At 34.4% G+C, this 13,207-nt stretch overlaps 1 protein-coding gene across 1 annotated transcript in view; it reads right to left on the bottom strand.

Moving 5' to 3' along the window:
* Positions 1 to 13,207, bottom strand: part of TBX18 (T-box transcription factor 18) — a 29,474-nt gene that overhangs the window by 12,354 nt on the left and 3,913 nt on the right. The window contains exons 3-5 of the mRNA XM_081526683.1: positions 12,727 to 12,828; positions 9,466 to 9,637; positions 3,802 to 3,969 (exon numbers count right to left, since the gene is read on the bottom strand). Of these exons, the coding sequence (XP_081382809.1) occupies positions 3,802 to 3,969; positions 9,466 to 9,637; positions 12,727 to 12,828 (442 nt within the window). The remainder of the gene's footprint in view (positions 1 to 3,801; positions 3,970 to 9,465; positions 9,638 to 12,726; positions 12,829 to 13,207) is intronic.

Here is a 13,207-nt window from a genome sequence, read left to right as displayed (position 1 = left end):
ATAGCCTATTTTCTAAGAAGTACATCATGCTTTGTTTTCTGTGTTCCTTGGTTTAGTAGAATCTACTAGGTTCTAATTGTGCCATTTTGGTCAAGGACAAAAGAACACTGCTGAATGACACTAAGGCAAAGAAAGGCATCTTTGGAGAGTCACCTGAAATCCCCCTATATCATGTTGTGTGCACTTCAGCCATCTGCCAATCAGCTTTGCAACACCTAAGGCAGGTGTATTCCACATGCTACTGTCTTAGTTTGTGGATGCTGCTGCTGCTGCTGAGTCACTTCAGTTGTGTCCGACTTTGTGCGACCCCTGGACAGCAGCCCACCAGGCTCCTCCATCCACAGGATTCTCTAGGCAAGAATACTGGAGTGGGTTGCCATTTCCTTCTCCAAGTTTGTGGATGAAACTACATTATAAACAAGATAAGGTAAGGGTGTGCTAAGTAATTCACTATGTCTACCACTCTGCCATTGAAAGAATTCTTTATAATTCATTATAGCTCAATTATCTGTTCATTTAAATAATGCTTAAAGAACACTTAATAACTTAAACATTCATTTAAAACAGTATTTTAATACAGTGGGAAAGGGGAGGGTGGAATAAATTGGGAGAGTAATATTGACATATATAAACTACCATGTGTAAAACAGCTAATGGGAAGCTGCTGAATAGCAAAGTTTACCTTGGGGTTCTGTGATGACCAGGAGAGGTGGGATGTTGGGGTGGGGTGGGAAGGAGGTTCAAGACAGAGGGGATATACACGTATACATATGACTGATTCATATTGTTGTACAGCAGAAACTAACACAACACTGTAAAGCAATTACACTCCAATAAAAAAAATTAAGAATAAAAAAATAAAGTGCAGGGGAAGAAGTTTAAAAAAAATATTTCTGAGCTATAAATAAATGAAAAAACAAAGCAAAAAAATAATATTTTAGAAGAGTTCATAGCTACTAAAAAGAATGCATTTGAATCAGTTCTAATGATGTGGATGAAACTGGAGCCTATTATACAGAGCGAAGTAAGTCAGAAAGAAAAACACCAATACAGTATATTAACGCATATTATGGAATTTAGAAAGATGGTAACGATGACCCTATATGCGAGACAGCAAAAGAGACACAGATGTAAAGAACAGACTTTTGGACTCTGTGGGAGAAGGCAAGGGTGGGATGATTTGAGAGAATAGCATTGAAACATGTATATTATCATATGTGAAACAGATCGCCCGTCCAGGTTCGATGCATGAGACAGGGTGCTCAGGGCTGGTGCACTGGGATGACCCTGAGGGATGGGATGGGGAGGGAGGTGGGAGTGGGGTTCAGGATGGGGAACACAAGTACACCCATGGCTGATTCATGTGAATGTATGGCAAAAACCACCACAATACTGTAAAGTAATTAGCCTCCAATTAAAATAAATAAATAAAAAATTTTTTAAATTAAAAAAAATAAAGGAGTTCAGATTTATATTATGGTGCTTGTTTAAACAGAGGTACATTGCAATCACTAGCATCATTATTTTTACTACCGACATCACATCTATTGTGTGCATACCATGTATGCTGTAATATGAGTTTTGCACATATTATTTCATTTAATTCTCATAGCAACTTGGATGTAGTTATTATCCCAATTTTATGTTCTCTTTTATACTGGCTTAAGTTTTCTATGATTATAAGGTTACTCAGCCATAGAACTGGACTGGGACCCCAAGTTTCAGAGCTTATGCTGGTAACCACCAGGCATGGAAGCCTACCGATTTTCCATAAGTTCTTCAAAATACAGCTGGGAAGTTAAAAAAAAAAAAAAAGAAGAACGACTGCATTTTTCATGATCAATTTCCTTTCTTCTAACTTTTCCACCCTCTTAGCTGATTTATCAGCATTTGTGAATTGGTGTTAGTCACCAATAAGTATCAAAAACCCACTGTATCTTGTTTATTGTATAACAGAGGCTTGGAGAAAATACCTGTTTAAAATAACATTTAATACACAGTTAATTGGATGTGTTGGAGAGACACACAGAGAAGAAAGATGAACAGGGTTGTTTAAAAGGTACCAAAGGTACAAAATGCCTCTTTTCTCCTTATACATTGTATTTTTCCTGAAAAAAAATCATTTTCTATGACTGATACATTTTAAGAATATATTCCTGGGACTTCCTGGTGGTCTAGTCGTTAATATTTTGCCTTCTAATGAGGGGGCTTCCATTAGATCCCTGGTTGAAGAGATAAGATTCCACATGCCTCACAGCCAAAAACACAAAACATAAAACAGAAGAAATATTGTAACAAAGTCAATAAAGACTAAAAGGGAGCCTGCATGTGTTGCTTCAGTCCTGTCCAATTCTGTGTGACCCTATGAACTGTAGACTGCCATGGACTCCTCGTCCATGGGATTCTCCAGGCAAGAATACTGGAGTGGATTGCCATGCCCTCCTCCAGGGAATCTTCATGACCCAGGGATTGAACCCTCATCTCTTACATTTCCTGTATTGGCAGGTGGGTTCTTTATCACTAGGACCACCTGAGAAGCCCTGAAAAGGGGCTATATCTTTAAAAAAAAAAAAAATCTTAATTATCTCCAGCCCTTTTAAAGGTTAATTTCATGTTCCTTCCTAAAAGCCTACATGAAAGTGTGACAATGTGAGTGTGAGAGGACAGGACGGCTTGGGTGGTGTCACCCATGGATGAGCGCAGATGAGCCTCTCGGCCCTAAGGGAGAACTCACAGGACAGGGTTCAAATCTCCTAAGAAGATTTAAAACAAAAGAAAACCAAACAGAGAGCTTACAAAGCCTTATATTTTTGACTGAGATATATATAAATGTCAAGAGAAGTGGAAATCTAAAATAATGCTGCTGACTTTTGAAAATTTAAAAAAAAATCTACCACAGACCACATCAGCCTCCACTACATTGCTATTTCTTATGAAAACTGGCCAGATAATTGCATGGGTCAAATAATTGCTTCCATTCAATTCTCCACCTGTTTGATACAGCCTTAAATAATGACATATATTAATGCTCACTTATAGAGAAAAGAAATATTTCACTTCTTAAATTATTTCTAATTTAATGAAAGGATTACTCCACAATTGCTCATCTCTCAGACAGTAAGTATATATATAACCCTCTATCACAATTAAAGAAATAGCCCTTTTGTACATATAAGAAGGATAAATGATTCTGAAATACTTCCCATAACACATGGATGGCAGCTTTAAAATAAAGTGAGCTGACAAATCTCATATTCTGTGATACAACTCACTTTCATATTCTACAGGTCTATTTCCTAGTCAGTACACATGCTTTCTAATTTTAATTATGACATCAGGATTCAATGTCTCAAAATGGAAAGTAAACCTACACTACCAGTCATGAGAGACATTCTGGTCTAGAGAAATCTTCACTAGAGTAGCTTTATATGGGCATTTTGGATAAATAATTATTATTACTACATATGCATGCATGCTTAGTCACTTCAGTCATGTCTGACTCTTTGCAATCCTATGGACCATAGCCCACCAGGCTTCTCTGTCCATGAGATTCTCCAGGCAAGAATACTGGAGTGGATTGCCATGTCCTCCTCCAGGGGATCTTCCTGATCCAGTGATTGAACCCCTTTTGTTATGTCTCCTGCATTGACAGGTGGGCATATATATATACATTCTGGATGTCATACATGGCAAGCACTTTATGACAATTCTTAACTTTTAGATAGAGTGAAAAAGAAAGCTAGCTTTTAATGTGCACATGAAATTAAAAGTCTAGAAAGATTCCAATTCTGAAAACAATACCTGCTGGTTCTGATAGGCGGTGACAGTGGTGAAAACAGTTTCCGGAAAGGAAAATGCCTTCACTCCCTCTCCAGATGGAACAGGCTTGATGGGAGAGAGATCGTCCCCACAGTCTTTACGGATGATGTGGACTCGCGGTTGGTATTTGTGCATAGAATGAAGTATAATCTATATCAAGGAAAGAGAAGATAAATTTGTCAGCAACTTCTACCCAACCTCAACCCCTTGACTAAATATTTAATGTGTAAAACAAATCCCAGTTAGAAATAAAGATACCCAAGGCCGTGAAAGTCCCAATTTAATAAAGTGTATCAAAACTGGAGTGAGACAATTAGGACGCTGTTTGGAAAGTGTGCATAAAAATACAAAAGAAAAAAAGGCAAGTAATTATTTTGGTTGAAGCCCTGTGTGCAACCATATGAATGTAGCATCACATTTTCTGTTTCTGAAAACCCAAGAATAAATTCATCAGCATTTTTATTTATAATGAACGTAATGGAACACAGAGTCCAAAACAATAAAACTAAAAATGAGATTGAAATGATTATTTGAATTCCACCACACCCATCCCCTAAAAATAAGTATTTGCACACCAAGATTTTCTTCAGAGAACATTTTTCCTCTGTTGGTGACCACAACATGTCTACTCAAGGGCAAAGGGATTTTAAGGATATCCCAGGGTCTGCCTTATGTGTGGTTCACAAAGTCTCTGGTTTGCCTGGAGAGCCCAGCAGTCGTGCTTCCATCACAACAAGGCTTCCAAAACCCAGGCGCCCGGGGATGAAAAAGCTCTCAGACTCAGCTCGGGGAATCTGGTGATATGGTTTGACTGCCTTCTGCCCAATGATTCAACTTCTGAGAATTTATCCTAAGGAAATATTCCAAATCCCAAAAAGCGTTTCATGTACAAAGATGTGCGATGCACCATTTATAACAGTGGAAAAACTATAAACCACTGACATGAATAGATTGGTTAGGTAAATGAAAATCCACACAATGGTTACAGCATTATTCAGCCATTACTAACACTTTTAGAACATTTTTAGTCACATAATGAAACACTTCTTTTTAAATCCTAAATTAGAATAAAGGATCGGAGTTGTTTTTAAACTTACCATAACTACATAACAATAGACAGTAAAAGGAACCATACAAAGATATGAACAGTGGTCATCTCTAGATGATGGAATTGTAGATGAATGTTTTCTTCTTTATTTGTTTTACACTTTCAAGGTTGAGCAGGCAAGTAAAGAAATAGTTTCATCCAATGAGATTTTCTATGTGCTGCTGGAAATCCAAATTAAATTATTCACTAATGAATTTAATTAACAAATCTACATCTTTTCTGAGCTATACAACTTGAATTCAGGCTTTGAAGTGTTAGGAGTTTGGAGAAATGCTTAAACAAAAGTCTGAGGAAAAAAACCACACTGGTTGGTTGACCTGCCTCATGCTTTTCAGGACCTACACAGTTTAATAAACCAAATTCAGAATCACTGGTCAACCCAAACCTCTACTTATAGAGTGTGTTTGCTGCCCCAAAAGAATGTGTTTACCTTCCATTATTAACCAACAGTTGTGAGGTTTTTCTAACTATAAAATTTTCTTTCTGTCAGTGGAGGAAATGCCTGGAGAGTAAATCTAATGATGATATTCACCACACATGCCTGATGGAGGGATAGCATGAGTCTGAATAAAGGACAAGAGGGGATAATAGTCCTCATTGTCATCTGGGCGGACACAACACAAATCAGCAACCTCTGGAAAAGTCTTTTTCCAGATATATAAAAGGACAGAATTTCAACTTACTCATGACTCAAAAAATCAATTTAAAGGGTTACAACTGGAAATCTTTAGATAAGAAAAATTAGCAAATAAAGTAGAAAAGTAGAATGTGCTGTATATAGTAAGGATAAGTTCTGTTTTGCAAAACACTGCCTGTTGGGGGGTGTGTGTGTGTATATGCTAAGTTAAACAAAAAATGTATGTCTAGCTGTAATCAGATAAAAAGTCTGAAAAAGCAAGATTTAATTCTAATGATTCATAAATTCCAGAGCCAGAGAAAAACTGGAGAAAGTCACTTAACATTAAACAAATATAAAAGGCATGGTCAGTTTCAGAAGACAAGAGTTAACTGACTTGAAGTGAAGGAAATAAAAAGTCACTTAGGTTTCTGTTTACTAGTCAATGAAAAGTAAATTCTTGTTTTATGAAATCTTTTTTCTCTCAAGCAGATTTCTCCATACAGCTCTATCTATTTTAATAGTATTTATTTGTTTATATCCTTATGCAATCTCCAAAATGACTTAAGGTGGGATATACTGGGAGTAGGGTATAGAAATAGCTGAGGCATGCCTATGTTTGCACATTAAAGGGTAACTGCCAACAGTAACCTGAAAATTATTCAAAAAAATAACATATTCTCAATATTACCTATAGGAATTTAGCATATCCCTACAAATTTTTAGGGAATGCTAAACAAGCCTCAGTTCTTCTATATAAAATAGCATTATTTGTTTTTTAATGAACTATCAAAGTTATAACAACAAATGGTCATGAATAATTTGCTTATTTATTAGAACAAGTAGAACTAGGAGAACCACTGCCCTTATGAACAAAAAGACCACAATGATAATACCCATTACTGAAACTCAAATAATTATAATCTGATCTGCATGTTCTATATTCTCTGGTCTGTTTAGATGGAAGATATTTTTTCTTTAGGATACTATCTATTAGCACAGATAGTAACATAAATCTCTGTCCATAAACACAGGGTGCTTTCCCATGTGTAGGTTAATACACATTTTTCCCATGTTAAAGACATTAAGTTTGACATTGATGGGATAGCTAATATTTTAAAATTTAGCCATTACTAGTCTTCCAATTTCCTTCTCATATATTCTTCACAATTCTAATTCTGATTCTCCTTCAATTTCTTTACTTCTTATGAAGCAGAATAAATTACTTTTTTAAAAAGACACTAGGTTTGAGTCAAAAGAAGCATATTACTTAGTTCTGATGCTGCCTATCATATGAGGGCAGAAGGGTGAGAGTCCCTGCAAGGTCCCTGCATCAAGAAAGAGGCTGAGTTAGTCCCATCACAATAGTACTGTTGTCTTCTCAGACCCTGAATCACATCAACAGTAGAATATGACTTCTTAATCTCTAATCTAACCTTATTCAGGGTGATAAAACTGAACAAAAAAACATAACAGACATCTTCTTCTTAGAGCCTTCCCAATCTCTCTTGACTGGAACAAAATGGCTGCCGTACTGCACTACTGTGACGGCACGATAACCTGTGAGCTAGTCTTCTCTTTTGTCTAGGTTAGAAGATCACTGAAGCCAGAGACTATGGCTTTTCATCTCTTACTACATTTTACAAAGTCTTCAAAACTTTTGTTTTTAAATAAATAACAGACAAGAGTACTTTCCCTCCTACCTCCTCCTCTAGTATCAAGCAATACGTGATTTCTACTATTAGCAAAGGCAATTTTCTTGCTTCCAAAATGCATAGGTCCATGTTTTTCTCTCTCCATTCCCCACACACACTACTTTTTTTTTTTATTATTAAAGTATTACATCCTGCCACAACTTTAAAAGAAAAAACTTTTTTGGAAGATGACACACTTCTATAGATATTGCTTGTTTTCTGAGTTTTTATTTTTCTTAATAGTGAAATATATTACAATTATTCGGGTATAAACAACTGGGGTTCAATTGGCAATCTATTATTTTGTGTTTTAAACAAATGCTGTGTTATTTAAATCAGTAGACCTCTGAGTAAAGCATATTATCCTCTGTAATGTGGGTGGGCCTCATCCAATTAGTTGAAAGACTTAAGAAAAAAAGATTGAGGTCCACTGAGGAAAAGGAAATTCTGCTTCCAGACTGCCTCCAGACTCAAGTTGTAATATCAGGTCTTCCCTGGGTCTTTGCCAATCCACCCTGCAAATTTTGGACCTACCAGCCCTACATCTGTGTTAGTCAGTTCCCTAAAATAAATCTCGTGTGTGTGTGTGTGTGTGTGTGTGTGTATAATATATTCTGCTGATTCCATTTTTCTAGACAATGCTGTTTTAAATAGAATCTAGTGAATTATGAAGCTAAAATCATATAGATAGAAAAATTACTACCTCTAATACTGTAGATATATTAGGTATTAGGTATAAAGCCAGTAATTTCATCAGAATTAGAATTATAGAATCACCATATTTATTTAAATTATTTAAAGGAGTTTGTATCTTATCTAGGACAGTGTATAGTTTTTAGATCCATTATCTCTTTAAAAGATACACATCTTTTACTTAAAAAAATATACATATACACTCAAACTATAGAACTCCAAAAAATAGAGTATAGTTAAGCTTTTGAAAATCATTAACATTTAGTGCCATTTATTTTTCAATTTTTTATTCTAAAAAAAGTAAAGACTCTTCAATGGACACACTGGCAAAATTACACAGTTACCTCCCTCATTGAGACAGAAGAAAACTAATGTTCTTTCACTGAAGTCAAGTGAAAAAGAACTGTTACAACCTGACTATGTACATAAAGAAAAACAAAGAAGAGAAAGTAATGTACTAAAATTCAGGACATGAAGTTGTATCATTCAGAAGTGAAATGTACTAGGCTTTAAATTACAAAAGGCAACAAATAAAAAGCACTGGCAGTTTGAGAGAGATGAGTCTTAAAAATTCAGATACTGCATCTGTACCACAATGAAATGTGTACTTGAATGTCTTCATTAAGGTCAGTTGCTTAAGATATTGTCTAGCAACTTACAAATCATATCCTGTCATCACTGTATTACTATCTTACGACAGTTTGCATTTTTTTGTTTTAAAAGATTGGCCCATAAGCTATCTTCATGTCACCCCTTTGAGAAATGAATGAATTGGTATTCCTTTTATGTACGATATACTCTTCAAAAGGCACTTCAATCCTGCTTCAGTCAAAACTCTCTCAAATAACAGAAATCTAACAGAAACGCTAGCACTGAGTGGAAATCAGTACATATCCAGAGTTACTTATTTATTAAAACATTGATAATAAGATAGACATCTCACCTACAAACAACACTGTGTGAAAATCATTAAGGTGTTAAAAATGACTATTATTGAAATGACTGACTTTAGCATATATTTCACATTTCAATTTTAAGATGAAAAGGAATTATTATTACAACATATTTTGACACATTAGATGTCATTACAAAACAATTGGGAGCTTGCAGATGGAACACACAGACAGCATAAGTCTGGGCCATTATTGATAAGCCATGAGCCTTAGCTGGGAAAGGAAAAGGATACAGGCAGGACACCATAAATCATTATCCCTGTTCACCCAACTTCAAGCATTCATATTCAAAGTATAATAATTATCACTTTATGAAATTTCAAACAAATTTGTTGGCTAAAAATGTCTTCCAACAGAAATGCAGTATCCAGTTTTACCTATTTAAAAGCTTGATAGAATACTCTGGCCATAGGCATAGCCTCTGATGAAAATGTAACCTTGACGTTGCACAGCTGTGTACACTCTAGTCAATCAGGAGAGGAACGTCATGATCTTAGAAAAGTTCATTTCTTTCAGGCAGACACAGTATAGATAGTGGTCATGCCATCCAACAGAGGCAAATTAGGCAGGCCCTCTACTCACGTGGCCTTGGTCGTCCAGCTCATTGTTGGTGAGCTTCAGCTTGTCGAAACTGATCACTTGTCTCATCCAAGTCTCCCCTGAAGCAGGTGAGTCCGGATGAATGTACACGCGGGGTGGCACAGGGGAGTCAGCATTGCCCGCCACCATCCATTTAGAGCTGTGATAAACATACCTAAAAGGCAAGGACAAGGCTCTGTTTGTGGATTCTTGCTTTCTTGGAATTTCCAACTCTGTAGACTCAGACAAAACGGGCACCCTTTTAAGTCTAAAATTCAAGGATTTGCTGTTTACATTCAATGTGTATAAAATAAGAATTCGAGCACTTTTAAAAAACTCTCTGAAGCAGTGGTAGCCTGCTGACCACTCAAGGTGATATGTTAAGGATATAGTGAAAAATATGCACACTATTTCCACCATAAATGCAAGAATTTTAATTTGGATAAATCACACTTATTCACATTAGACATTCTGTCTGTATTCTGATGTTTCCCATTTTTCTTCTAGATATGCAATTGACATGAAGAAACTATTAAGTTGTCAAGCTCTGCTTTAAGGAAATCTCAAAAATACGTGAGAGTTATATCTTCAACGGTTTAACTTTATCACTCCCCATTTTAGACTTATGCTCAAACTGATGAGAGACATGGTAGAAAGTCAAGCGGAAATTATCAGAAGGTACAGTAAATTTATTTTCATAGGGAAAAAAGTCCCATCTATTATCATTTAGAATTATTTTCTTCTAACTCCATTACACTAGAAACTGAGGACATTCAGTTTAATTTAAAAGTTTGTATAATCATAAAACATAGGCTTTTATCTCCTCTAATTCTCTTTTTTGACTATTGTCAGAAAATCTTTAAATTTTTATACCACTAATTAAAATATACATCAAGCTTTAAAAATTACGATTTATCTAATTAATATTACCTTTCTAATTAAGAGGCAAAACATCCTATTCTACTTGTTTATGTCTGTCAACTAACTGACTCTATAAAAATAACACATTTAAATAACAATGCTTCAAGTAGTTTATAAGATAATAGTGTTTAATCTTATATTCAGACTATCACTTTGTTAGTTTAAAATAGACTAACTCAAAAACTAGAAACTAGCATATCAATGATTAATTTAGAAAAGGATAGAAAATTAAATTATATATTTGGATGCTTTTCTTCCTTTTGTTTTAAAATATGGCATACAATTTAAAGCAACAATTTATGAATAGTCTCAAAGAATTCTACCAGTATAGTATGAAATTTTCTTTTTAAAATAGCATGAAGTATTTTCATAATATCCCTGGTGAGGCCCACTGTTTCAACTATGTTCACACATTTCATATTCTTTTGAATTCAATATGCCTTCTATTCTCTAATTCCTTTTCTTGGGAAAAAATACATTATCACAAAATTAAGGATAACAATAAAAACAATTTCCCTTAATTGATACAGTGTAATTTCAATAAATAAGCTCTGTGCGTGGGCTTTTGTGAATATGAATTTTACATTCTAATAAATCAAAATCACTTTTCATTTGACTAAATACCATTCTTTGATAGCAGAGAATGAGCCAAAATATTTATTTCTACTATTGCTGAAAAAGTTGGAAAATAAAATGTAAAGCTCAGAAATGCAAGAAAAAGCAGCACAATGGATACAGAGCTATTGCCAAAATAAATAGAATATGCTCTGTCAAAATTTTGAAAAGTATGCATATTGAACAGTTGAAAAATCCATACCCACTAAGAGAATAAATGCTACATGTTACATATTCTTTATGAAACATTCTAAATACAAATGCTAAAAACAAATTTTTCTTGAGAAGCAATGTAACTGAAAGCAAATTTATGTTTTAGAATTTGATCTTTTAAAATTTCATATCTTAATACTAATACTTGAAAATTTTCTTGTTTTATATGTGAATAGTAAGGATCAATTAAATAAAATAAGCCATCCAAAATATATGGAAGAGATGTGGAGGAAGAAATAGAAGACAAACTTAGAAGAGAAAGGAAGGATTTCTAAACTCACTAGAATTACACTGCTTCCCTCTGCACAAACCCAAATTAGAATATGGATTTTAAACCAAGTATATTTAAAGAATAAACTTCAAGGCACTTCTAGCTTCTATCATGTAGTAGACAATTTCAACAAAACTCCCTAATGAATTATTTAATTAAAATAAGTGATACAACTTATACACAAAATGCAAATCATAAAACTGTCCTTTTTACTACCCAAATTTTTAGCATTCCATATGTGCCTCTACTAATTAAATCTGTATACTTTTGACACCATAAACCTGTTTCCAAAAAGTGACTCCCTAAATCTTAAAAAGTAATAAAAACCAAATCTGATTTCATTTAAAAACTTACTAAATGCTCTAGGTGTTTATTTAAAAGACAGAAACAAAAAAGACCAAAATTTAAAGCAGGGTCTTCCAGCTTGCCACTCACAATTTCCTTTTTTTAAATGTCAGCATTTTCAACTCCCCAGGAAAATAAAAATAATTGTCATTGAAGACTGTTGATTTGTTTACTCACAGAAGGAAAAGCAAAGTTTGGTTTGGTACTGAAGAAAGTATCTTTTCCAGCTTTACTGGAATCCAGCTTTCCTTGATATCTAGATAAATATATTCTCTCAAAACCGAAATATTACAACAATTTTTAAAAATTGTCTGTTAACTACCAGCCAAAAAAAACAATTAGATAACAAATTCATTACCAGCTTAAAGATGTCTTAATATCATAATGAATTATGATTTTGTTTTCCTAAATTATAAAAAACCTTCAATAATTTACTCATATTAAAGGGGAAAAAAGCCTGTAAACAGTTATGATTTTGTACATAACAAAATAAAGGGACTATATTTAAAGGTCACAAAATAATCAGGAAGAAACTGAAACAGTTTGTTAACTATTACGTACGCCTACAAATTTTACTTCATATTTCCTCTCAAAATCCTAATCAAAATGTGATCAATATAAAAGACATACTTAGTTTACCAACACTAAACTGGCCCCTTATTAAAATTCCTGAACACTTAAAGACATTTCTGTATCTATTAAAAGCAAAACAAAAAATAAATGTTCACATTTACTGCAAGAGAAGGCACTATCTAGACTACTGCAAGTGACTGGGGTTGGACTGTGGATCCGATCATTCTACAGGCTTCTGGAAAAAAATATCATAGTACAGATGAAGTCCACATAGCCTGTGAAATCCTGGGGCTTTCTTATCCTCTGTACCCATCTGATCACTGTACCTGTATCTTTTGTTGTCCACTGGCACAATATCCATGGCAATGTAATACTGCTGATGAGGATCTAATCCTGAGATCTTCACTCTCATTGCTGGAAACATGCGCCTATGTATAAGGGAGGGGAGGAAAGACGGTTGGTTTGGGTTTTGTTTTGGGTTATGATTATGCTTGAAGAATGAATAAGCAAAGAAAGCTCTTGAATCTGTATTTTTCTTGTGGACAAATTTATAGCATTCACTTTGGCAAATGTAATTCAAAGAATCTGAATGCAGGATGTATCAAAACTGAATCATTTAAATGTAATTTGTTATACCTGTACTTGCATTGTATGTTTACTGAAATGTCAGTATACCTAAAAGCCAAATACACACACACACACACACACACACACACATACTGAAGAAATAATGGTACGAAAGCACTTTATTTTTTAAACAAAAATCAGTAAGCAGGCTGACTTTAATAAAACAAATAATAAAGGATT

The sequence above is a fragment of the Giraffa tippelskirchi genome, chromosome 9 (genome assembly GCF_054371585.1).
Source record: "Giraffa tippelskirchi isolate mGirTip1 chromosome 9, T2T-mGirTip1v1.2.pri, whole genome shotgun sequence".
Classification (NCBI taxonomy): domain Eukaryota; kingdom Metazoa; phylum Chordata; class Mammalia; order Artiodactyla; family Giraffidae; genus Giraffa; species Giraffa tippelskirchi.
The sequence above is the reverse complement of the archived record's forward strand: the minus strand, read 5'-3'. Positions and strand labels throughout refer to the sequence as shown.